At 37.8% G+C, this 27,576-nt stretch overlaps 1 protein-coding gene across 2 annotated transcripts in view; it reads left to right on the top strand.

The window, feature by feature from the left end:
• ARHGAP10 (Rho GTPase activating protein 10) overlaps window positions 1–27,576 on the top strand; it is a 148,698-nt gene that overhangs the window by 119,508 nt on the left and 1,614 nt on the right. For both annotated transcript variants that reach the window (XM_085313179.1, XM_085313178.1), the window contains exons 20-22: window positions 5,408–5,570; window positions 17,779–17,907; window positions 19,350–19,441. In XM_085313179.1, the coding sequence (XP_085169305.1) occupies window positions 5,408–5,570; window positions 17,779–17,907; window positions 19,350–19,441 (384 nt within the window). The remainder of the gene's footprint in view (window positions 1–5,407; window positions 5,571–17,778; window positions 17,908–19,349; window positions 19,442–27,576) is intronic.

Genomic DNA, 27,576 nt, shown 5'->3' with positions numbered 1-27,576 from the left:
AGGTGAGGAGTTCATTGCTGGAGATTTGATAGAAATTTRTGAGAAAACATGTAGCCTTTATACTGAGAACTCTCGAGTCCTTCATCTGTTCTGGCATTGTTAGAATGTAATGGGAGAGTAAAGGGAAGAAGATTGAAGTTTTGGGAGGGAAAATGAAGACCTTGAGACCACCAAATAATACACTCAAAAGAATCATAGGAACTTTAAAAGAAATCGTATCTTCACTGTTTTATGGTGCAGGAATGCAGTAGAATGCAAATGGTAGAAAAGTAGAGCAGGAAGTTTCTGCAACTCCTCTTAGAAAGGAGCTGTCAATCCAATGTGGCAGTCTAGCAATTCACAAAAGTGGGAAACCTGACTGCGCTGCCCATTGTAAAACAATGTTGGAGGTAAACACAAGTCAGAGGAAAAAACAGTAAAAACATTAGACTATCAATGTTAGGGAACTCATGAATTCTGAGGTAATGAAAATCATGAACCTGGTTCAATTCCAGCAGTGTGCTTAACATACACTAGACAAACTAGCCACGGCAAAGCTTTAAAGACTTCAGTCTGCAGCAACTTAGGATCTTTACTGGCTACATGAAGCAACATACAGTAATAGTGTTGGGGGGGGTGGAAATAGCTAGCAGTTGATTTAAGTTACAAGTTCTGAAGAACTGTTAAAGAGGACTTAGAAGACTGATGTGGGACTTATAATCAGCAGGCTCAAGCAGAAATCTTCACAGGTAGGCCTTTTGGAAGGTGAATATGTTGAGTAACTTCAAGCTGTCTAGCTTGTCCTAAAAGAATTCTCTAGTCTTGGGGTTGTATGGCCTGGCAATGTTAACTTTTAAGACAGCTTGCAGCATGCTGAAGAACTTCCAAGAAAATGGAAGAACGCTAATGCAATAGAAGTGTTTAGAAAGCCTTTCTGGGTGATCTGCTTAAATGGTGGCCAGTTAACCTAGGAAATTTGTTATGGAATCTAATTAGTAAAGAATAGCAATATAAATAATGGAAGCCATCGTTTTATGATGAATTTTTTGTCAACTTTATTCAAGTCTTTCAGAAAATAGATTTGTTACCTAGAAGTTGCTATGTGTTTTTAATGTTTTTCACTTAACTGCCCTGGGATACTTTGAGGGAGAACAGAGATACTGCCACTATCTTATGTTAGTATACTTTAAATGTGCTACAGCTGAATAGCTGAAAGAGTTGCACATGTCAGTGCAGGAAGCATCACTGAACGAGAGGTTTAAATCTGGGTTTAACAAGTTTGACAGGGCTTGGTTCTACGTCTCATGCTCCCATCTTTCATCTTTGTTTTGGAGATGAATACAAATCCTTAAGGATATATTTACATTTGAAACAAAGATAGGAGGAGTTGCAAATAATGACAGTGGTAATTACATGGGCGTTATGGTCATGTGCTAAGCTACACTCCTTCAAATAAAATAAGCTTGGCTGTATTAAGAAATAAATTTACAGATCTTAGAGGAAAAATGCAGTCGATAACTACAAAAGAGAACTACCTCCATAGAAACTGTGACTCTACTAGGTCTGTTAGTCACAATGGGCAATCAGCTCACCATGAGCTATTAACCGTAATGCTGCAGTGAAAAAGTGCAGGCCTTGGATGTACAAAAGGGATTGAGGAGTAGGAGTAAATGGTGGAATTTAACTCTGAACATGGCATTGGTGGGGCCATGATAAAGAAAATGATGAATTCAGTGTTGATGTATGCTCTTTAGAAAGAGCACTGGAAAATTGGAAGAGGTTTACAGAAGAGGTGTGTGAACCAAAACTGCAAAATGCTCCGCAGTGAGAGCTTTAATGTTCAACTTGTATATTAGAAAGAAGATTGAAAGATAGGTTGTTTAAATACTTCTACATAGCACAAATTCCTCATATGAGAGATATGGAAATATTAGCATGATGCTTAACATGGATCATGCCTGGAAGATAAAGCCTATCAAAGCTGAAGATACATGCTTTGATCAGTGAGTATTTTCATAAACAGCTTATTGGTTCTCCATTACCTTTATCATCTCTTAATATCTTCAAACAAAGACTAGATTCCTCTTTGGAAGGTAGGTTTTTACCCAACACAAGGTAGACATTAATCGAGTGCAAGTTCCTAAGCTTAATAGAGAGATAGCTGCATACAATTTTATGGCCTCTGCAATATACAGGAGTGCAGATGAGATTATGTGRCAGTGCCTTCTGACCCTAGATTTTGTGCCTCTAAAAGTAATTCAGAATAGGAAAGAAACAAGCAAGTCCTCTCCTATTTTTCCCTGCTTGTAGCAGTGGAAAATGCATTATATCAGTAAAAGAAAATTATTTTTTTTTTTTTTTGAAAAGACTGAGTGGTGTTAAAATGACATGCCTTTTTTCTTGTGATCCAAGATGTCTGATCTTCAGACATTTGTTAATTCTGTTAATACATAGGGGAAATACCTTTTAAATATTTTTGTGGAAAAATGCCTTATTATTTTAATCTTTAATTGTTATGGTGCGGCATATTGATGAAAGCTGATGAAGGCCAATGCGCATTGATACCAGGATTTGAGAGAGGTAGGTTATGACAGAACATAAAATTTGTGTCAGGAATCTTATTCTCTAAAGCCAGTAGAACTTTTACCACTGACACTCAGGGTAAAATCTCTGTACTACTGGAATTAAAGCAATAACGCTATACTTGAAAGACTTAGTATTTGTGCATATATTATTTTTAATCATAAAAATGTGTTAGGTGGTGACTAGTCATTTGTTTTTATCTTTACACAAAATATTTTTTCCCTGAATAAAGGGATTGTTTTACTTTACAGAAACAATTAATTCAAAACATCTGAAATCTACAATATCTTTGAACATGTTTTTAGAAGGTGTTCACTTAATTCCATAGAATTTGGCAGGCATTTTCCTGTTTAAATGCACAAACTGTTGTAAGCAAATAAAGATACTCTTCTTAAGAATACAACGCGGTATTGATCAAGTGACAGCACTGGCTCAGGAAGGAACAGATCAACTTTGAGGAAAGATGCAACACTGAGATTCATTTACGGTAATGTCAAATGCATCTGCTATAAATTGCAGTCTCTTTTTGAAGATCATATCATCTGGGACTGAGTGAAGTGCTTAGTATTCCTTGCTTGTTCTGTGTGCTCTCCAAAATGATTCGCCAGAGAAACCTCTGCTTCCTGTAGGGGGGTGTGGTGAGTTGGTCGTATACATAAATATTAAAGTATAGATTAATATTCCTTTCTGCTAGTGTTTTAGTAATGTTAAGTGAATAGCTGAAGTAAGGCTAGACTTCTAATATGGTCTATGAAATTTGATAATCTGGGTTGCATTCGTGCTACTATTTTGAAAAGAGGCTTTGCTGAAGTAAAAGGACTTTATCTAGTTGTGAGGAATTTGGTTTCTTAATAAAGTAAAATTGCAGTATTGCTGTCTGATCTCTCAGATGTTTATCATTGTGACATATACGTCTGCAAGTGAGATGTAATGAAGTAGTTTTTACCTGACACTCCTACAGTTCTCGTGTCATGTCATGTAAGTTTGAACTGCAGCATCAAGGCAGGGTTGTGCAGAAATGGGGTTGTGGAGCTGCTGTGTTAGGTGAGCAGGATTAGGCTGGAGTGTGAATGACTCATTTTTTTGAGGTTAACAGTCTCCTCCTCAGAGCTGGTCATACTTTGTTACTACAGGCTAATTTAGAACCTTAAATTAGCAGCTACTTTAGGGAGAAATTTTCAGATGATCACTTTTATCATTTGAGTGTTTTTAGTTGTGTGTCATTTTACTCTCTAGGGAAGTTGTCTCAGAGTTACTGGAGGGGGTGAGGATGAGATGGCTGGAGAATCAGGTGATGGCTTTGTTAGCTTTCTGCTTTTCCAGCAGAAGGAATTGAACTGGTTGAGGTAGGGCTAAAGTTGAAGGAATGGTGTTATCCCCCAAACATGGCTTTTCATTGTTCACATTTGATTGTTGTTCTTTTTTCTTTCTAATTTGTTAAAAAAGAAATCACTGCAATGGTGCTGCTCAGATTCATGAAGCAGAATTAAACTCTGTTGTTCTCTGCAGGGATTCTAAGTCATTTAGAACTAGAAAATAATGTCCAGGACTTCTTCCTCTATGGCATCGTGTATAAAAGATGTTTATTTTCAAACCAGTGTGATAGTTTCATGATGAAATAATTGTGAAAGCATGGTAGGATTTAGGTGTTTATTCTTCCCCAAAGCTCGCATGCTCTCTCTCTCTCTCTCTCTCTCTCTTTTTTTTTTTTTTTTTTTTTAACAAGGCTGTGGGGTCAACAGTATCTCAACTGCACTAGAGAAGCTTGTATAATATTATTTACTAGTCCCATGGGCCCCATAGACATGTGCTAGAGAGAGTACAATAGACAGAGGAGGAGATGAAAGGAGTCAGGGAGTCTTGCAAAGATTGACATTGAATGAGTCTTATTACTATTAAATAGTAATATTGTGAAAACAGCCGTGGGCCCCATTTGAGACTGTAAACTCAGTTATACTGGACACTTTAATATATGTAGTTGTCCTCATTTTATGCACCCCTTAAGAATCTATACAATGTACTGATGTTTAAATAAAAATTTTAGAAGGAAAAACTATGTGGGTGAAGGTTAGCTTTTCAATGAGAAATGTGTCAGCATGGTTTGCACTGAGTGCTGTGACATATTTGTAACTTACTTTCTTACTGTTGGTGCGATAGGAGTGGTGGTCCTTTAAGGTTTTCTTAAGCAATTATTTCTGAATGTGTCACCATTGGGTGATAATTTAAGAGCAGCCCATGCAAACAAGTAGCAGACCAGACCAGACCAGAATACAATGAGTTCAGTTAAAAGTAACACCCTAAAAAAGGTRTAATAAAAGGAGCACTTTGGGGTATCACATGTTGTTTAATGATCTGCTTTTACAGATCTCCTGCTTATTATGACCTTTCTAAATTTCAGTTTCACATTTGATAGAATTGTGCTTATGATTTTTTGAGGGCAATCATTTCCTGGAGGGTATATTAAATTATTTTTAGAGATTGTGTTTTTAAAGACAAATGTAACAGCTTACATATATGGCCTAAATTGTTTTATTGTCTGAAACAACATATTTGTCTAAAAGCAACTCCTCAAAATAGAGCATTTCATCCCTCCAAACACACATTGGAAAGGGGGGCAGGAATTCATTGTTTCATGTAGATAACCTAGTGATAATGATAGGCAAAAACTGCACTGTGGTACCTTTCAGGAAATGTTAGGTGACTGAATGTCCTCCAAAATATCCTGTGAAGATAGGAGAGTAAAATTTCTCTGTAGATGTATTTCAGGGCATTGTTACCAAAATAGATTCTTCAGCTCGTAAGAAGAATTTTGCAGTATCTTTCTGACCTGTGCTGTCTCTCCTAGCTGACAGTCACAGCTCTCCCAAAGAGGACACTCCGACTGGCAGCATGGATTCTCTTTCTTCCCAGTCTCCTACACCAGTGTTCTCTAGCAGCCCTCCTGGGCTCCTAGACAGAAATCACCTTATTATGGACAGTGGAGATCTTGCAGACTGGACATCAAATCTGTAAGTAATATTGGATATTAAATGATGATTTTCCATCARTGTGATTTTGCATGTGAAGTACATCCCCCTTTTTAGTTTAATGACAGTGAATGACTTTTTAAATTGGATATAACTGTATGTGCCTACATGTTTTGATGCAGCTTAGAGACTACTTGAATGTGGCTGGGTTTGTGGGAGAAAAATGTTTTTTTCTGTGGAAACCCCATGTTTTTTACTGTGAATAGTTACAAATTTTTAAGCTATTTTTATTCAGGCAATGAGTATGTAAATTATTTCCTGTATAATGTATTACCCTAGTTTTATTTCAAGACAGCGTTAAGCTACACTGCCCATCTATCTGCTTGACAGATACACTGCACCACAATACTTCAAGTAGATGCAGGGCCATTAAAATTTGGGGCAAATTTTAGTTTTGGATAAATACTTTAATGCTAGAGGTTGTTATCTAAGAATATTACAGTTGTTAATCTGTTTTACTGTTAACATATTAAATGCCTGTTTTCCAGTTAAAGTACAATATATTACTTTCAGCAGACTTTGCAGATGTCCAGTCACTGACAATGACTGCAGTTCAGCAAAAATGGACATTACAAGCTTAGTACCATCTCTTTAATACATACTCGGGGCTGATCGCATCTACTTTTTTCTTTCTTTAAATCAAAAGTTGAACTTGAACTTGAATTGAATTCTCTGGTTTGCTATTCATACAAACTTTAACATATCAAGACAAAGTTTTCCAGCCTTCAATGCCAAGAAGATGGAAAGAGCAAGTCTGGAGAAAAGATTTGTTACAATATTTTCCATAGTGGCATTTTGAGTAGTCTGTTCTGTTGATGCAGCATGTATGTAAAATACATGTGTAGATGTATGCAATGTATGAAAATGTGTAGAAAGCCATAAAATGGGTTTATATTTCTATATACATACACAAGTAATTAAATATTGATTAGAGTACTTTTCAACTGTATCAGTATTTTATTCATTTGTATTGAAAGAATTCCAGACTGGTAGATATTTTCCATATATGTGGTTATTTCAGTTATTTCAGACTAAAATTACTCAAGGAAATCTTCCTGTGCACTACTACTCCTTATTCCTGAGAATTGTTTATGTAGCGCACACATGTACACACACGCACACAGAGACACGCTCAGCACATGYGTGGGAAGCAAGCACTATGAGTTTCTCCTTTGGAAACTTTGTTTGATGGACTGAGGTTTTCTGCTCAGTTGGAAACAGTACTTAAACAGTTCTGTTTGCAAAGAACAAGTGAATTGGTATAAGCATCTAGGTTATTTGTCAAAAACAGTTTCTTTCTTCCACTCACCTAGCCTGAAAAGTTTGCTTAAGAGCTGCCTCTGTAACAAGCCTGGACCTTGACAGAATAACCTGTGACTGGTACATAGTTCCCCCCCTACACACACTTTTTTCACCCCAAATTGGGCTACGTTTCCCCTTTTAGTTCACAAGATTCAGGAAACCTTAATAAACAAACAAAATCAGGCCCACTGTATTAACGGCAGATGTAGATGTCAGCACTACAGAATAAACTTGTTGGACTTCTTCAGTTGTTATACCTCATGGGGTGTTGTGGACAGGAGAAAGTTGATGGTTAACTTGTCACTGTAGTTAGAGTAGCTCTTACAGCTCCAGGAAATGTAGTAGAGACTGATGAACTCTGCTTTAGTTTTAGGCTACGCTCATGAATTGGACTGTCCCAGAATTGAGTGGAGAACAGTCATTTCTATGCAGTATTTTATAATGTTTTGCATTCTGTGCCTAACTGGAGCAAAAGCAGATCCTGAAGTCTCAGTATTCTCTGCAAAATGGAATTACAGGTTTTCACTGAGCTACTGTAAATACCATACTGAGCCTAGGGGAGATAGAAATACCAGAGAATCCGGTTTCTCAAGTTTTTACTGATGCGTATAACACATGGGTGTTACTTGTAAGAGATCAACCACTGTGGAGTTAAGTGGTCAGCAAGGTGATGGTGACTTCTTTGCAGTAGAAGAGTTACTTGCATTGTTTCATGGGGGTGACAAGAAGGATGACATTGCATTGAAGGTCCARATATGTCAGCTATTCCCAGTTTGGTTTATAAAAGTAGTTTGCTTTAAGCAAAAGCACATGACAGGCTAGCAAGAATATCTTTTGTGGTATTGGTCTTCAGGAAAGGAGGAGGTTGTTTTTTCTTGAGTGATAACTGTTGTCACAATGATGCTTCCGGGCAGAAGTTTTTTGTGATGAACATCCTTTCCTTGTCCCGCCCTCAAAAACAAAAGGAGCCACAGCTTTGGAATGGAGCACAAAATGAAGGCAAATATACTCTCACCTCCAGGCTGTCACTAGGAGGAGAGGACTGCATGGGCAGAGTGGTGAAAAAGGCTTGGAGAGCAAGCACTCTACTACAGAGCCAAAATGTCTCACAAAGCCCTGTAGCTCAGTTGTCATGTCAGTGGTTAAAGACGTGTGATGCATACGATGCAGCTGGAAGATGATGTTTCATGTATGTGCTATTATGAAGCCCCACTAAGCTGTTGGTTGTTGTGTCTGTAAGTGTGCATCTGCCTGATACTAGGTTTTATTTAAAAGCTCTAGTTGAATCACACACATGCTCTATGTTGTCATCTACTGCTGTAGGAGGGTATAAAAGGTTGAGTGGTGGTTGGCTCTTACTACCCCTCTTGCTGGAGTCCCAGATTTGCTTTTTTAAGACTACATTGCACCCTAACCTCTTTCCAGCCTTGTTTCTGTGTATATTTTTAGCTTCACACTTCCATCTGGAGCCACATRCTGAAAATAAATACATTTTATTTTTGCATAAACTCTGTGGTGGAAAATAGGTTTGTTTCTTGTTATGGGGTTTTGTTTGTTTGTTTGTTTTTCTCTTTCAATCATCAAGTTACAGGGTAATCAGTGTAGACACAGGATTCAAACTCTGAATAATCCAGAGTGGACAGATCGTATTTTCTACCTGATAGAGTACTGTGTCCTATATGTACATTATTTAAAAATCCTTTTCATCTAAGTCTACTTAGCACAAACTAGCTTAATGACTCAGACATAAAGTAGTAGTTATGATAGTGAGTTGGGTTCCTCCCTTGTGGTGCTCTCCACTGGTATGAGTATTTATTTTCTTTAAAGTGGATCAGCAATGGTAATCTGAGTCAGATGCTAACCAAAACAGTCACACTCATTCTTTTTTCTCTCTTGTTTTCTTTCAGTCTCCATATACGTGTGTTCACAAGCTAGAGAATTAATGCTGTACAGCTGTCTATCCTCTACAGGGTCTGCTGAAACCGCTGTAAAAGCCCTCTTTGCTTTGTCAGAGGTCCAAGTTGTTACTGCACCTGCAAGGAGAGCATGTTTCTGGCATTTTTTGGCAGATTCTTCTAGGACTGGTGATGATACTGTTTCACCAACAGTACATTCTTAAAGCACTCATTCCTTCCCTCAAAGTCTTATCTGGCTTTGTGAAAAGAATTTCCATGTTAGATGCACCTAGTTCTTTGCACATTCCTTCCATTTCAGATAGAAGCCAGATGTTCTCAAGGTAAGCAGTGTCTTCTAAGTGAAATGCAGTTATTCATATAGGCATTCTTTAGCAACTTCGTTTGAGGTATTTCTTCCATCATTTGAGATACTGGAAAATAAGCAACATTACCTGTTTCAGGAATTTGCCAATATTAAAAATTTGTAAAGTAGGAAATACAAATGCACTGGTATTTTTCATGTTGTGCCTTGGATTTAACAACTAGGTCATGTCATGTAGCATTTTATTCCCTCAATACATAGCATATATAGTTTGTGAATTACCTGTAACCTAAACTTCTTATAAAAAGAAACTTAAACAAACAAACCTCCAGCCATCTCCAGTCCTTAACCGTTGCTTTCCCCCAAAGGTGTTATCTTCTATACAGTCATAAATTATCTGAGGAATTTAGACCCCACAATCCGCCCTTCATTCCTTCCTTCAGGGTTACTTCAAACCCTAGCAAATCTGCAGAAGGGTTATCGCTGATTTCTCTTGGCCAAAGAATTTGTGTTTTCCTCCTCTCTGTTTCTTTCTTAGCAATGTTTTTGCTATTTCTTCTTTTTGGAAGCAGTTGCAGATTGCTGCTCCCTGCAGATGCTGTGGCAACAGACAGCTGGCAGGAAGTCAGTTGACAGTGTTGGTAAGGAAAGCTCATCATATAAAGGTGTCACCAGAAGCATCAGGAATCTGCTGACAGCAGATGAGGGGAAGACAGAGAGGAGAGGAGGAAGGGTGAGTAGAGAAAAACACCGTGATGGAAATCCAGGAAGTAAAATGAGTTAACATACAGAAAATCAGCCATCAAACCAACAGCAATGGGAAGAGGAGGAGAAAAATACAGACATGTTGTGGCAAGTAGCCCATAATAATAGCAGTAAGAGGGAATGGGAATTTATTGCCARATTTCATTGGAAAAAAAAGAGGGGGGGGGTAGAAGGGGACAAGACCTACCAAGAATAAAAGGTCAGAAATTACTTATTTAAGATWTATTTATAAAGGAGTGCTCAGTAAGCTCGAATGCAAGTTTACACCATGTTAAATACTACAGACCAGTTGCGTGTGTGAATACTTAGTGCTATGTCTACTTTAAAAGTAGAGGAAGCCTGAAGTTTTGTGTAGATGCACTTAATGCAGTGTGAGCTGTGGAGCAGTGTTGCAAAGTGCTCAGCAGTATTTGCTTAGGGCGCTGGTGTTGCTACTCTTTCTTGCTTTTCCAAGTAGCGTGTTTGGCCGGATTTGCGTTGTGGGGTGGTAGTATTTGGTTCTTTGTTTCTAACACATTTTTGGTGAAGATTGTGCACCAACTTGATTAGTTCTCTTTATCCAGGCTGTAGTTGAACCACACAGACAGCTATGCTGTTGTTTCTGAGAAGCACTGTATAGTGTCACATCACAGCATAGATGGGTCTGCACAGAGTGTTAGTGTGAAGCAGCTAGTGCACTAAAATCAATCCTTTGGTTTAATGGCATGGTTGTACCCAGGCTTTTGTTTTTTCTATTGTGTTTGTCTGAAAAGTAAATAAATCTGCCAAATCTTTTTTGCAAGAGGCGTGATAGCTCTTTGCTGAAGGATGTGGCTTTGACATTACTTCCTGCCTTCCTGGTTGACAGTGAGACAGCATTTGACTACTATACTGTACAAAACCCAAAATTCTAGTTACTCAAAATACATAATTTCAAAAGAGGAGTTCAGGATTTCAGATACTATGAAGTTGATTAGCTTTTCTAAACAGTCGCCAAAACTGTTGGGTTAATGATGTTGGTCTTGGTATTGCAGGTTTGAAGGGTTTATGCATCGCTCTTAAAGTGCTGTTGAATTGTGGAAGAATAGTCAGTCTTCACTTTTGCATGCAGCTGAAAGCCAGTGGTATATAGTTTGACTTTCAATCAATATGTTATCACTTTACACATGCAAACAATATGTAGATAGTGATACCTAAACTAGATATATGTGTGTATGTATGGGTATATCTATCTAAGCCAATAAATAGACAGTGTAAATTAGAATCCATAAAAGGAGAGAGAAATGCTTTCATTAATGTGGAATAACTGATTTTGCTGCTACTGTCATTTGATTCTAGAATTTTCCACATGGTTTTACTTGTCTAAATTACAATTGTTTTCAATCTTCAGTCTATTTTATGTTGTTTAGGTACTATTCAAAGGCTTCTTTCCAATTCTCTTTTAGTTTGCATTGTGGACTTTTATTTTAAGCATAGTTTTTGGCTTTTTAACATGTGCAACTAACCTGCTCTATGCAAAAGAAGTAATTGTGCTAACTGATGTGTCTTCTCTGAAAGTACAGGCATGGTGTGTCTTAAGCATAAGACTTTCGTATTTGAATCCATCTGAAATTTCAGGTTCTGAAACTAGCTTTCTTCACAGATAGCTTTACTTACCCTCTTTGGAGTATATATCCTTCATGCACTTAACTTCCAATGCTTTTTGGTCCTCTGAATTTGTGCAAGTCTTGTGTATGCCTTGCTTCTATTTCCGCCTTCCAGGTACTGCACAGTCCCCTATGACTGTGCTGACCAAGATGTTACCTTAGGTGTTGGACTTCCTTGCTCCCCTGTCTGGTTTGGTACGCACCTATCTGCTCACATCAGTAACCATTCTTTCTTCTGCACTGCTGCTTTGCCAGGAGGTAGCTTCTCCGCAGGCCCTGCAACTGCAGAGCRTGTTTCCTGTAGTCGTAGCAGAAAGAATTATAAAGCAACTATTTCCTATTACAGAAGAGGGAAGGAAGATGGTAACTAATAATGAGCTTGAAAATATTGACTCGTCTTAATTCACAAGCTCAGGCTAACTACAGTAATTCCAATATTTCTGAGCAGGGACTGGCTAGTTTCACTTATCTTGACCTTCAACCATCAGGATGGTGTTTTTCATTACACTCTCCACTGGCTTCCCAGTGGGCCAGAAGTTATCAATATGAGGTCTTCATTATCCAGTCTTTCCCAATCCCATGGCAACTCATCTTTGATGGAATAGTGTGAGTTACTCTTATCAAGAGGACTGATCCTTTAAAAGGCGAAATACAAGTTATGTCCTAAAACATTGTAATCTGCCTTATGTCTGTTTTCACTTGCCCTCGGGATGAACTAAAGAAGCTGAACACTTTATATTCCCTAGACTCAGTATTTGTTATAATTAATCTCTTGAAGATAATTTTCTGATTAGGAAAAACTTGTTACTTATCTGTCATGAGCTCTTTTCTGTTTMCAGGATAATGCCCTATGGCCAGAGCTTATCTACAGAGCTTACAGACTGTTTTCCTCTGGAGTTTACCCCTCCCAGTACTGGACATTCAGAATTGAGTCACATTCTTCCTTTTGGTTCGCAAGTCCTCTGCAGAATCTACGTTTACATTATGTCTCTTTTTCATTCAGATTGTGAAAACCAAGATCTTGTTCCTCGGCTGGAACACTTAACATTAAGATGTTCTGATATACAACACGCTGGTGTATACATGGTATATTATGGACTTTGTTCTTCAGTATCAACAGAGCCTTTCAGAAGGGTGCCGAGAGTCACACTACGCAGCAGTGTGACTGCTTTCTGGGTCTTGGTGACCAGGTTGTGAAGAAGCTAATCACAGTTGGTGAAATCTCAGGATGTTCAAATTCTCAGTGAGCAGACTGATGTTAAGAGCCATCAGATGGCACAAGAGAGCGGAAATAGTGATGTCCTGAACACAGGAAAAATCTTGGAGATAGTTACTTATTTTGTCTGACTGCTGAACGATTCCCATCAGCTTAGTTATATCTATAATCTGTTACATCTGTAGACTACATCTGAAACTGAAATAGTTTCTTTCTGTACTTTCTGGCAGTGGTGAGAATTTGCAGTTTTACATAAATGATGAGTGACTTCAGTTTCAGTGTCTTGAAAACTTTTTACAATATCTGATGTCATCGTCTTTTTTAATAAGAGAAGCTGCTTTAACAGCTTTAAAAAGCACAGTGCAGGTATGTAGCAATGCTCCTTGCTGGTTATGCTTATTTTGTAGTTTGTTTTTATTTCAGCTGCCACCTCTTCAGTGATTCAGCAGTTTTGAGAGTGAGTTTAGAGAGGCAGGCATTTCTTTTATGTATCCTTTTGTTATGCAAACACAGCATTAGCCCTCATTTTGCAAGTCCATTGAAACCGGCATAATATAACTTAGTCACAYGGTTCAGGCAGAATGGGCTTTGCCGTCTCCTTGTCTCCCCCTGGGCTGGACAGCGGGGTACTCTGCAGCAGCAGCACTGTGTAAGCAGGGGGGTAAACAGTCCCTATGCTCAGAGCAGGGGATGGGGATGAAGTCACCAAGAGCTAAAGTGACTTTTTATTCTTTTTCTTTTTTTTTTCTTTTTCTCCTCTCCCTTCTCCCTCTCCTCTTTTTCCCAGGGAACACAGCCCCCTTAGTTTTTCTAAAAGAGACAACAGTATACTATCCACTCACAGATGTACATACTTCATTTTTGTTTTGTCTGAATTATTATTTAAAAATGCTATATCTTGGGAAAGCTGCTGTGGATGTATGTTTCAGATTTACCAGGTTGGCATGAAGGGTCATTGCACTAACATGYTAAATGATTTGCTGAAACTTCACTATCTAAACTGTCTAAGTTTAACAAAACCTCTTATTTCAGTATTTCGTACAAATGAGGATTCAAGAATGCTTTGTGCATGTTATGTGCTTTAAATCTTTTGGGTGAGGGTTCTTTTCAGAGGGGATGTGGATCAGGAAGTTTTGTCCTTTTGTCTCTAGCTTTAGTTGCAGGTATGACAATTTCTAGATTTTTGTCTGCGTATTTTTCTGCTCCCCACCCTCACCAAGGCATACAAGTTTTAACATGCACAGAGGTTGTTGTCTGGTGGTGGGGAGTATTGGACTGCATATTGAATCACAAATAGCTAATACCTTTTGATATATTATGTCGTCCTATAATGAAACCTTTTAAGACCACTTTCATTGAGTTTATGTCAGTCAGACATTGTGATATGACAGCTATGGGGCTGCCAAACCCTTATATGAAACAAACCTTTTTTCTGGAGAGTTGCAGTGTAGATTCTTTTCAGAGTCTCTTGCTCACTCTCAAGATAAGAGGCTCCTCTTTAGCTGTGTTACCTTAGGAACCAGCCAGATAAACATCCAATAAAATCTTGTTCTCAGGAGTTTGTTTCTGAATATCAGTACAAAATCTCTAGCTTATTTTCAGTAAGGCCATTTTCCCCTCCTCCCTTCTCCCAGCACTCACTAGCCAGACAATAGCATCTCGTCTCAAAGAGAGATGGTTATGTCAGTCTTTTTCTTTTTCTTTCTTTTTCTTTTTTTTTTTTTTCTCCCTACTATTGCCTTTATTTTAGCCCTTAGGAAAATGGATTTCTTCAACATACCTTCTTAAAGTCACGATGCTATATGATAAGATATATAGTACTTTCTAATTTATCACCATCTTGGTAAACAAGACTTGCAAACCTTTGTAGCAAGGTAACTTTGCTATCACAAGAATCTTTTGAAGGGTTTAAAAAAAAGCAAAGCACAGTGCTACGGTGTGTTGCTTACCCACCACGACACTGGAACTGATTTTTCCTATTGAGTAAAACCTTCTGTTTTAATAATAAAATTAAATGGTTCCTGAGATAGCCAAGTACAGTAAATAAAAAAAGAACTGAAATTCTAGAAGGTGCTTAATATTTAAAGCTATTAAACATTTTTTTTCTTAACATGGTGAAACTATTGCTATTGAAAGATGGGTTTTTTTCTCTGCTGGATCTGAGACCGTGGTCCCTGGCTGGTCCCTGGGCAAAGTCGGGAGCCGGGCTGCAGGGCTTCCTGCCAGCTGAGAGGTATTTAGGGAGTACAGCAAAGAGCGGGGAGGGACTAGCACAGAGCTCCACGTACCTGCAGTTCGGAAGGGTTTTTCCGCTGGAGCTCTGGGAGTCACTCAAAATTCTTAGAAAATCTGCCAATTTTTACATAGTTTTCTATAATGCTGCCTGGTAAAGGTCAGCGTGCTCTTACTAGGCAACAGAGTACCTTTCTTGTTGAGTCTGTGTAGCATAAGAAATAAACAGGCCGTGGTGTGGATCTGGATATTATATTTCATCTCCTTTCCTTTATCTGCACAACTTTTCTGTCTCTTATTTTTCTTTCCTCTTTCTCAAAGAGAAACTGTTATATTCTGAGTATCTTTACGATATGACTGCTTTCCTGGGTCAGAGCGTATCTTTGTAGAACGTTCTGAGTTTTGTTTTGCAAACATTAATTCTGTGTCTTATTTACATGTAGTGTTTGTTGTTGAAGAGATGATCATATAAGTTGCAATGACTAATATGATGCATATTTTAGTGGAATATTAAATAAGCGGAATTTTTCAATACTCATTTGTTAAAAGCCAGAAAATCCCAAATCTGAGCTATATGCTAGAGAAGACATTTGGTAGAAGGAGGTTCTTGAACCATGATTGATTTGAATTTAGATTTTTTTTTAATATTCTTTAAATAAAATATTCGGAATATTATTTTTTTCATTTCTGTAGTTTTTACAAGTTTCAGAAACAGCTTGCCACCAGTCTTAATGTTGGAGTTGATTGAAGTGAATAAATAAAAGCACAAGGGAAATGAATTTCTTTAAATGTCAGGACTGCTTTAACTATCATAGTTCAGTCTATGTAAGGAGAATACGTTTTTGATTCTTTTTTGAAAAAAAAGATTTGAGATGATTGCTTATTTTATTGAATTAAAATTAATTGTACACATACACAGTGTGTGCAGAATGAGGGAGAAATAGTCTAGTCAAGCCTTATGGATGTTACAGTAACTTTTTTTATCCTCCATATTTGGGATAGAGAGCAAATGCTGGTGTTTAYGTTTTTCCTTTTTCTTCTCTGAATGAAGTCAACTTTCATTTGCAAGTTTTTGTCTCACTTAAGGAAAATTTTTCAATGACTACTTAAAAATGGGAGGAGAAAGGCAAGTTCAAGTAAAACAAAAACAAAGAATTACATAGATGTTGGTCTTCAAAGGGTACCTGGTTCTTAGTTGTAAATTATTTTTTTAGTGAAAGAGTCAAATGTGGCTAAGCAGACCAGATGTCCGCCTCCCAAAGTTAAGCACTGAAATATGCTTCTAGTCAGCGCAATCCACTTTTCATTTGGTTTGCTACATGTAACTCTTTCCTTTATTTGGTAAATCTGATAGTTTTAAAAGCAGAGCATGTTTTGATAGATCCATTTAGTTATGATTCCAGCACATTCAAGTTTCATTTTATTACTGGAATTGACTTTAAAATGCTGTTTTTGTAAATTTTGAATTCCAGTTTTCATCCAAATGCAGCCTGACACAAATCCAAAGTAAAAATATTGTCTTGTTAAACAAGGAATGTACCATTTGTCATTTTATAACATCCTAAATTTAAAAATTAAAAGTCAGAATAAATGTCTGCTGAGCTATGTAATGGATAGAACAAGTATAAGATACATTGGCTAGCAAAATCAGTTTGGAAAAGTTGTATTTGTTTGTAAACCAAGTAATATGAACAAACAATAATGATCCTTTCTTCTAAAATGTAATTAAATGTTCCAGTGCAAGAAAAGATTAAAATCAACTATATAAGTTTTGTTTTCTGCTTTCTTTTATTGTTTGCAATTATAACTGGAGGATTGTAAATCCCCTTCTGCCTTCAGTCAATCCACTTTGATTAGGTATGGATATGCGCACCCACAAAAATATTTTTGCCTGGATTTTTAGGTTTTGGTGGTACTTTGCAGACTTACACAACCCCGTCTTGGAATAAGTCAAACTGATAACTGTTTCTAGTGCAAAGTTAATACTTCAGACTGATTCTTGCGTGAAAGTTGTGTGTGAAACGTTTTAGTTTTGTTTCTGCTTGGTAGCTGCTTGAAGTCCAGCTCCTTTGTGCCAAGGCAGTTTGACATTAGATGTTTAAATTTTTTGCTCTTTTGCCYGTGCAGAGAAAGAAACCTTCAAGTGTTGGAACATTTTAATTCTTTAAGGTGTAGAATTAGGAGTATCACTGGTGTCAGTAAGGGCTTTGTGTGTGTTTTTCAATAATTAATACAAGTTTTACCTTAGGCTGCTATTTATTCTTCTCATGTAGCAACTACGTGTTCACACATGAGTTTAATTCACATTTGAGTGGTGCGTTCATGAAGGCAGCCACTAAGAGAATATCTACACAGTTATGCGAGTTGTGTCTCAATCCAGAGCCATCGTCATGATCGCAGTGTGGTAATAGCTTCACCCTCTTTTGAAGTCTTGCATTCTTACATGCCTTAGTATGGCACTGAGAATATTTTTAAATAGATTCGTCAAAACTTGTAAAAGCAAAGTGGCAGCTCAAATAATAGCCTGCTAGATGCAGTTTCATTTTATCTGTCTTTATTAGATAAGGAATGTGGAATTTTGCCTTTTATAAGTTAAGTCATACGTTTCAGGTAAGTCGTCTTAGCCTAGGACGTAGGGCATGTAGGAGAAATACTTTCAAGGAGGAAATGCAGAAACAGAGGATGGCTGTGTTAGAAAATCAGCTTAACAATGCCTTTGCTCCTTATTTTAAGGATCTAGCTAGTTAGTCTAGTAACAAAGATTCACACGTTTCTGTGTGAAAAGGAAGTTTATTTACCATGCTAATTCTGTCTTGAAAAAATTTCTCTACAGCCCTGGTCAAAGTCGCTCCTCAATGGTCTCGTGGATGAATACTCCATCTGCTAACACAGCTGCTACAAATACTTCATCTTCTTTCTGCTTCCTTAACCCTACCACAGTGAGTGACAGAGCAGTRGAAAGGTAGGATGTGCACTTCAACTTTTGTTGGTTCTTTATTTGACTCTTTTTTTTTTCAGAGTGTTTCTTTTTTAATAGCTAACTTATGTCTTTTGCAATATGTAAATTACTATCTCAAATCCAGAAATATAACCTCTTTGCAGTTTCTGTTTCCACAAAGTAACAGACTACTTTGTCTTATTTTTTCTTTAATCATTTTCCTCTTAGAAGGCACCCAGATTGAGTCAATGGCTTATTGGTTTATATAAGCAATGCAGACTTTGTTTTGAATGGTCAATTAGTTGTTGTTCATAGTATCTCTCTRCTGCACTGATTGTCATTAGTTTGCTGTATTGCATATAGTGACTTTTAAAATACATTTTCTTTCTCTTCCTTAGTCATCCATGTCAAATTCAGGTTTCTCATCCTAGAATTTCGGCTCTGAAAGACTTACCAATGACTTTACCTCTATCTGTGGTTTCATTATTTTCTTTCACTCTTTCAGCCTACTTTTCTTCTATCCTACAGTTTCTGCATTGCTCCATGTTGTTGTCCACCTTTTGAAGTGTCTTCACTTTTCCTTCCTTTGGAGGTCTTCACCATCTTATCTTTTTCCTATAACTTTTGTAATATTTGATTTGCAAAATAAAATTGTTGGGTGTATTTGTAAATCCTTCCCAACRCTTGGTAACAAAATTCTATTTCTCATTACCAGTCACATTCTGTACTAGAACTACATTGTCTGTTTGACTGTAAGGTTTTGGGGGCAGGGAAAATCTTCCCCAATGTTTTATGTGTAGTTGTTGTTGCCAGGGCTCAACAAAAGACAAATGGTATGGAAGCTTTATCTAAACAAAGCATCCTAGGGCAGCAGCAGATTGTCAGTTTGCAAAAGCATGATTAAATGAAATGTGCCAAAATATTTATATATTCCAAGATCTCCGTAGTTTATTACTGAGCATTGTAAGCACACCTCTAAAAGACTACCCGAAGTTTTATAAACCTTTTCTGTTTAAGACAAAATATCATCTTCAGGGCTCTGGTAATGTTGTTTTGTAAACAAACATAAGACTAATTCAGAAAAGAATTCTCTAAAGTGATAGTGAAAAGTTCAATTACAAGATTCATGAAATATTTTGAAAAATATAAAGATGATCAATATATAAATTGTGTAGTAGGCTTTATCTGATTTCATTGCTGATTAACACTTGGCAATATTTTAACTATAGTTAAAAGTTAAGTTTAATGTAAAATCATGTGTGCATAAAGTTGGGAATATGATATTCAGAAATGCCAACAGCAAGCTGTGAAGTTTCAGCTTTGCATTTGTGTATATGAATTAGAAGCCTGTAATAATGCCTGAGATTGTGTTTTAAGTTTTAAAATCATCTCCAAATGGAGTTGAAAGTGGAAAGTGTCTTCATTAGTAGTTGAAAGTAACTGTATTTTGTTGTTTCATTTTTCAGTGCTGTTAACCGAAAAGCAAGAGCAGTTTATCCATGTGAAGCAGAACATAGCTCTGAGTTATCATTTCAGATAGGAGCAATTTTTGAAGATGGTAAGTATTGCTTGTGTAAATATAAAGCAATGAAAACAAACTGAGAAAACTCCTAAAATGGCTTCAGATAAAAATACAAGCCTAAATGTTATTCTGCCAAAATTGCTAACGGCAAATAGTCTGTGATGTAGAAGATTTCTGGTACCTAGATAAAGAAGCTGCTTACCATATATTAAGGCACTATGAGGCAATGCCTTTGATTCAGGTATGTGGACACTTTCAATTGGTCAGATTTTTCAAGAGTGCTTAAATATGTGTTGCAATACAACAGAGGAGGTTTTGGCAATAGAGGCAAGCATCTTGACCYGAAACTCTATTTTTAATACGGTCTGTCTTTGTAAATTTCTGTGTGGGCTTTAATTTAAAGAAAAGAATTTGTTTAAGGATTTTCAAGCAATCAGGATTCCTGGTAGAGAGGTTAATAGGTGACAGGAGAGAAAAGAGAGCATTTGCTCTTTTAATCAAAGGTGCCTTAATTTGTTCAGATACTTGTAGGAAGAGGAATAGTTATTAAGGTGCAATAGTAAGGGCAGAAATTAAATCATAGCAGGAGCACTCTAAGACCTTTGTTTATTAGGAGGCCTTGATAAAAATTGTATTAAAAAAACAGAAAACACCTGAGTTCATCCAAATCCTCACTGAAGTTTTGTGCAGACCAAGCGATTCAAAGTGATCTGGGAATAACATTTTTAAGAACCTTATGAGTACTGAGACCAGTATTTTAGTCCCTCTGTCTGTCTAATAGCAAGSGAGTGCTAAGGAACATACTGGCCTCTAAGGAATCTGGAAATTCTGTAGTGGTGCCTGTTTCTTCTCATCCATTGCCAGCTGTTCAGCTTTCTACCAGGTCAGAAATCTGATATGTACTTTCCAAGGGGAGAGCGCTATTCAATTCTGCATGACCAAACATACTTACGGTATGTACTGCAAAGTCATTCAGATACCATATGAGAGACTCTTTATTTGTATGTCCCATAGAGGAGGAGTATCACAAATTCCAGCAGAAAAAAAGAAAAAAATAAATATAGTCTAATGTAACTAGAAAAAAATCAAACTGCAGGCACTAAAAAAACTAGCTAAATATGTTTTATATTTCTGCACATGTACCCTGTTAACTCTGTTAGCACTGGATCAAAAGTGTATGTGGGAAAGTTTCTCATTAAAAAAAAAAAATCTTTTCATCCTGCCCCCAACCCTCAACTGAATGTTCGTAATGTTTTAACAAGCTGAAACAAGTGGGGAGCTCAGCAAAATCTTTTTTTTTCAATATACATAACAACAATAACAATGATCACACAGACATACGTTTCCYGTTTTCCTTTTTTGTGATGCTTAATATAAAACAGAGCTATCATACCCTAATGCAGAAAAGCATTTGTCTCCTCCCAGATAGATAAACAGTAAGTCTGCAGTTCTGCCTCTTTTGCAGTAAAAGGTGATCTGGGGTCCCCACTGGGTTCCTCTCTACCTGCACCCACTTTACAAAATCATACTTTGTGTTTCCTGTCAGAGAACTGCCTTGTAGGCAAATCACATCTGAATCAAGTTAGGTGGAAAACCTTTTAAAGATAAATTAGCTAAATGGTTGCTTCTTTTAAAGTCTCTAACACCAGTTATTATTTTTTTTAACATGACTGATAGGGATCTTTATCAGACAGAGAATTGTGCACAGGAAAAAAAGTCTGGTGCATAGAGATAGATGAGGGATGCAAGACAGGCATTTCTAACACAGAACACTAAGGGCTGCACTCCTGTTGCTTTGGCATTGCAGAAGGAAGTTGCTGCTTCTGTATTGTTCATGTGTGACAGCAATGTTGACTTTTTTTCTTGCACAAAGCGATATCAGAAGTCATGACAAAGCTAGCAGGGTTTTGGTATGTTACAGCCTCAACAGGGTTTTTCAACTAGAGAGTTGAATCGTTCAGAAACAAGTCTTTGCCAACATGGGCAGAAATGTCTTCACTATAAGACTATTCTTCTGTATCATCCTTATGARTAAGTTTGGAAGGTTAGGAAAAGATTATATGGATTGCATTTTGAAAACCTAATTCCAGAACTCCAGTGAGGTAGATCACATTTCCTTAAATATATTTGTGATTTTTTTTCTATTGTGTCCTTTGCTGTATAAGCATTGTCCATACCCTGCAGAACTTTCAACCTAAGGTATAAGGTGGTTTGCAGATTAAGAGGGAAAAGGAGAACATGCAAGTAATAAGGCAGTAGCTGGACATACATGATAAATTAGTGTTCATTCCATAACGATTCCTGATGGGTTTTATCATGGATAGGCTCTGTCGATGAGGAAACGTATCCTTAGAAGTGCAAAGCAGTCTCTGTATTGCAAGTCTCGGAATGCCTTCACAGAGGCCTCTCTCTCTTTCTTCACTCAGCACCCCGGTGTCTGTGCTGGAATCAGATTCCAGTGAATCAATTCAAGTTCTTTACTTACTCAATTTAAATTCCCATATGCCCTAATAAAGCCCCCAAATGAAGAATTAAAGTAATAACACATCAATTYTGCTGCTCTACCAATAACCTTAACTATCAAAGTGACAATGCATCAATCAAGTTGACATATAGCTAGTATCAACCATTAAAGTAACTGTTAAATTAATGTCTGCTAAAAAGTGCTGCTTCCATTAGGGAAGGTTTGATCCATCTCTCCTTCCTCCACCCCGCCTGCCTCACTTTTCTAATCCTGTCTCTTTCACCTCTCRCTGTTCTCTTGCTAGGTTTCTTCCTTCCTTTTCCTTCTCTGTTCTTCTGTTTTGTTTCCTTCTCTTTTATTTTTTCCCTTCCCTGTTTTTCTCCTGCTTTTTGTCTCTTGATCCATAGATGGTGATCGTGGTAGCTCTCTCCTATCAGTTTTTATCCCGGATGAATCTTTCTCTGTTCTGGCCTGAGACAGGATAATGGCGTTTAGTGAGTACAGTCTTGCAGCTGTCATAGGTGCTAAATGTAATATTGGTGGAAAGAGGTAGGACATTAACCTTTACTCATGTCTCCATTTCCTTTATCTAAATGAGGAGAAATGTTTATGTCTTAGACTGATGAGGTTAGATTTACTAACATTTAGATCAGGTTTTACATAACTTGCTAGGAATCTGAGCGCTTGCATATTCAGGTATTTTCAGTGTTGCCTGTACATTGTGCTACCTCAAATCCCACAGTCTTGCCATTGAAGTGTCACAGACTATAAGTGCTAAGGCACCAGCTGGTAAATTAAAAAGAAAAAGTTTTCTRTTTAATTGAACTGTGTACGAAAATGAATAATGCAATCTGAACAATATCCACTGAACTTCTTTTTTTTTTTTTTTTAATCATTCGGTTTACCTTAGGCTGTGCCAATGTTTTTATTTCCCAGTTGCTACAGGCTATATCAATGACAGCATATAACAATATCATTCAAGTGGTTAGAGGTAAAGCTTGAAGATTTTGCAGCTGGATAAGGGCACACATGGGAAGAAGCAGATTATGATTTGAGATTGTGTGAGATATACACTAGTTGCATATTTTTGTTGAAGCAGTTATTCCCAATAATCAAGGAAAGAATAATCAGACTGCCTGGCATTGAAACCTTGCCAGCTTGGGAGCCAACTGTTATTAAATTTTTGGTTCTTGAAAGAAACTGCTTAGAAATCGGTAAATGGGAATTTCACTAGGGAAAAGCATTTTAGATGTAGTAAATGATGTTTACACAACAAAATTCTATGTCAGTATTGGTAGCAATTCTACAGGAAGGTTTCCTGAAAACTTGTCAAGATAGCTCTCATCAGAGCTTTTCACAAATTTTTAAATCAWGTTTTAGAGAACACGTGGGGAAAACTGACAAAAGTGTTTTGTTACGGTAATTTTCTCAGGAAAGATGTGGCACTCACCGTCCRGACCATGTGTAGCAGAAACACAGCAAGCAGAGTACAGTGTTGACACAGCCTTTGTCTTGCCCCCCCCTCCCGGAGGTAACAAAGTGCCGACCTTAGTTAACCTGCCGGATTTTTTTGACTCYGAGGCACTGTGTTCCTTGTTATTCAGAAGGCATTCCTGTGCCTTCTGAATCGCCTTTATGGTATTGACAAATGCAAGATTTACATCAAAGAGAAGTACTACTCTTGAAATGCTATATTACATTGTATGTGCAAATAATTTTTTTATTGAGGTGAAAACAAGGATAAAACTACTATTTGCATTTTTTCATCTGCAGCTTTCAAAGCACTTAGAAACACTCGTGCATTAATTATCTCCATTTTACAGCTGGAGAAACTGAGTGTACATGTTGTGGACAGATGTTCTCCTTTTTAGATCCCACCATACCGTTTGGAGATAGTCACCTTGAACTACTGCTGACAGTCACAGCTCCATCAGTAAGAAGGATCAGATGAGTGCAGCCTAATTCTTGCTGAGTTTGCTAGAAGTTTTAAAGAGCTACTGAAAGTAATTTGAGCTTAACCAGTCTGACTTTGTCTGACATAGAGCAGGGAACACTTCCTTCTGCCAGCAGCACTGTGGAAGCAGTGGTCTCCAGAAGAAAAGAGATAATGGAAAGCTGAGTATTTAAATGGGAGATGTTTGAATGGATGAGGTTCAGCTCAGGAATAAGACTCCAGGTCTAGATGTCTAGGTATAGGTCACCAACTCCTGATAGTTCAGGGAGCCCAGAACAACTCAGCTGACCAACAGCTTGCTATCGTTTTAGGATGAGCCAAATTATTCTTTGGGTTCTCTCTATGTGTTGTATTGACTAGATCTCCGTTGGCCATAGTGGGATCTTAGCCAGTACTTAGAATTCCCAATCTGCAAGCTACCACCTTCATTGATTTGTCGTGCTAGAGCAGCCTGTTCGCTCTTGTTCACAAGTCTGAGCCCCTAGAAGCAAACTCATAGTAAATCCTCAGCAGAGCCAGGAAAAGACCTCTCTCCTCTAGTCCCATGTTCTGGCCACAAGATAATTCTGCTTCTCATGGCAAACTTAAGGATTCCAAAATGACTTTGAAAACAACAAGTCTTTAATTTTCAAATTCCATGCTAATCCTAAGCATGCTAACTGTGTGCATTTCTGCTGTTGCTTTACCCCTAAGGATTGCTTCAAACATTTATAAGCGTGGAAGACTTGCAAGCACATTTTGTTGCTTTAATTTAATTTCCTGGTGAAAAATTGGCCAGCAGGATTGAGTTCTGTGAAAATGTAGTTTGGTTTTGCGGTGGAATTTCTGTTGCCCACAAAATGTAAAGCTTGTTTATGTAGCTTATGGGGTCGTTACTTTGGTAAAGTAGTCCATCAGCAATGGAGGTCCTCTTATGCCAGGCAGCATGCATGCTAGATTCCTCCCCCCCTTTTCCTCTTCCTCCCCAAACAGCTGGTTTCTGCAACGTTTCTGCAAAGCCTGATTCGGTCCTGCAAAAGTCAGTGGCATGTAGGCAATGGAATAAKACTGCTGTGAAAGTGAGTCTTACAGTAGCGATCCGTAAAGATTTTGAGTTGTCAAAGCAGAGCAAGGTCTGCTGCAGGGAAATCTGTCAGCACTGGGTCTCTGGGAAGAGCTTCTTGCAATTTCTGTCTATTTGCAATTAGATAACGATTCCATTGGCAATATTAAAGCTATTTCCTATGGAGAGTATAGGAAAATAAGAAGAAATGCTGCAAATGCCAAGTTAACCTTACTGTGTCTCTTGGTTAAGTGGAATTAGAAAAGCTTTTACTTAGAGCTCGCATTGCAAGTTGAACATCTTTCATTTGTCTGTCTGAGTTCGGACCGATTTCTCCGTAGCACTTCCAGCCAGGCGGATGGTCAGACTTCCTCCTGGTGTACAGCTTGCCTTAACTCGTGCGGGGCAGCTCAGGTGGCCTTGCAGCAGGTGAGGAGGAAAGTGTTGTTCCCCCTCTGTGCTCTGCAGTTGGCTGCTATTTCCACCGCCCTCGGACACTGACAGCTTCTGATGGTTGTGCTTCGGTTGGTCCTACTACGCATTCTTGCCGTGTCCTCGTTAAACCTTGCTGTCCATACTGAATTTCTAGTCCTCTGCTCCATGTCTTTTACACTACAGATATTTTCCCTGCTTGTCTTTAGCCAATGTAAGACTTAGTCCTGTGGGATGTTTGGTCCAATAATGAGTAGTAGTTCTAAGGCCAAATGGGTAGTTTCTGCAGCAAGGTATTTTTAAATGAGGGAGGCCTGAGAAAGTGCTAAGAGTTGTAATCATTTTTGATGGAGAGGAAATGACAGAAAGGGGACACTACAGAAGATCTTTTCTTGAGCAGGATATTTTTGCAGAAATAACGTGTGTCGTGCGTTTAAAGAGAGTTGTGCATGATAGCAAAATGTTCTTTTTTTTTTTTTTAATGAATGTACCATATACTTAAGAAATAGATTATCAAACAGAATTGTTGGAACTTAAAATAGCTTCACATTTGGACAGCTTCCCCATTAGTATCATTTGCCCACAGAAGGCAGTGATGTGTGTGAGTATCTTAACTCTTACTGTACAAGGTAATTTAAAAGGGGGCAGAATTCTTGCACTCTCTGACAGCCACCTCGGCTGTTAAATATTATGAATTACTWCTTAAACAAACAAAACAAAACAAAAAACACTGATCTGTAAAGGTGATGTTCTTGTATGCTATCTGTGTGCTAATTCTTTCTTCAGTCTTCACAGTGTCTACAAGAAACTTCAGCTAATGAATAACAGTGCCCTGAGCTGTGCTCAGCATGCAAGGGTGATATTTAATTTCCCAAGCTGAGAGCTTGGTTATACCTTCCACGCCTAGTGTTCTGGGGTCAAAATATTTGTCACTTGAGTCGAGTACTTGCCCTTTCTGCATTGCATGTGAACATGCTGCAGTGTGCAGACTTTAGCATTATGTTATCATAAAAATTCTTTAAAAAACGTTTATTTTGAAATTTGCTGCTGCTTCAAGCCAAGTGATTCTGTGCAACTTGACCATTTCTTCCTGTGGGTAAATTTTAGGGCCCTGTCCAGTGCGTTCTCCTCAGGTGAGGGCTGCCCTCATTTTATACAGGTCTTTGATTGCTAAGCACTAGCGTGCCAGCTTACAGATTTTCTTGTTGGCTTGTTTTCTCATTTGCATTTGTCTTTTTATTTTCTTTTTTTTTCTGTTTTGAGTTTGCTGCCTGTAATGCAGATGTGCTTCAGCAGCAGGGGACGGCGTGCCTTAGGGGAGAGGTTTGGCTGCCCCTTACAGCCGCTGGCATGTTTGCTCCCTGGGGTAGAATTACAGCTGCTGTGGCAGAGCTGCTAGAGGGAGGTTTGCAGTGATATCAGCGCTGCAGTTTTTAAATGCATGCGTACTCTGGAATTGGGGAATAAAAATGACAAAGGGAGGGGAGGGCCTGATAATTATTAATAGTAAGATAAGTTACTGTGTTTGCAAAGATACTAAAAGGTAATTTTCTATGAGTTTTCCTTTGGAATTTTTCTATTGAACATATTCATTATAAATTTATGTCCAGAATTTTGTTTTGAATATAAATTATCAGTATCATTTAAAAGCAGTTTTGTTTTCTGAATGTCTGAGTCCCTTGGAGGTATAGCTGTTGTTTAACCTGTGGTTTCTGAGCATCATTGCCTGACAGTAACAACAGTGGGACGCAAGAAAAAAACATGGGTAAAGATCTTTCAGGTGCCCAAATTTAAGGCTTTACAACATTTTTGAGAGTGAGACTTAAAAAAAAAAATGTTGCTCTCCTTTCGCTATTATTTCCCTGATTTCTAAAAGGCTACAACTCACCACGTGTTGCATGTTGTGCTCGATGTGTTAGTGTGGTGTTTTAAAGAAAGCACTGACATGGCTGGCAGCATGTTTCAGCCTTTGTCTGATCTTTTCCCTAAACAATATCTCTATCAGAAGCACTGTGAGGATAAATTAATAGAGTATAGTATCATAGGTTGCTAAAGGTGTGGAATCATACAGTTACAAAGATAAGTAGATATCTGTACCGTACGCTTACAGGAAATTCGATAGGATTTGAAGGAAGGGTTCGTAGTCCATTTTTCAAAGAAATGCGGCTATGCTTATTTCTTTTCTTTCTTTCTTTTTTTTNTTTTTTTTTTTTTTTGGTTTGCTTGTTTGTTTACTTTCAAATGTGGTCAAAAATATACAGGAAACATGACTTCATTAG

The sequence above is a fragment of the Rhea americana genome, unplaced genomic scaffold (genome assembly GCF_003343005.1).
Source record: "Rhea americana isolate MKP2758 unplaced genomic scaffold, rheAme1 scaffold_38, whole genome shotgun sequence".
NCBI classification, from domain to species: domain Eukaryota; kingdom Metazoa; phylum Chordata; class Aves; order Rheiformes; family Rheidae; genus Rhea; species Rhea americana.
Note: the sequence above shows the minus strand (reverse complement) of the source record. Positions and strands in the feature narration are given on the sequence as shown.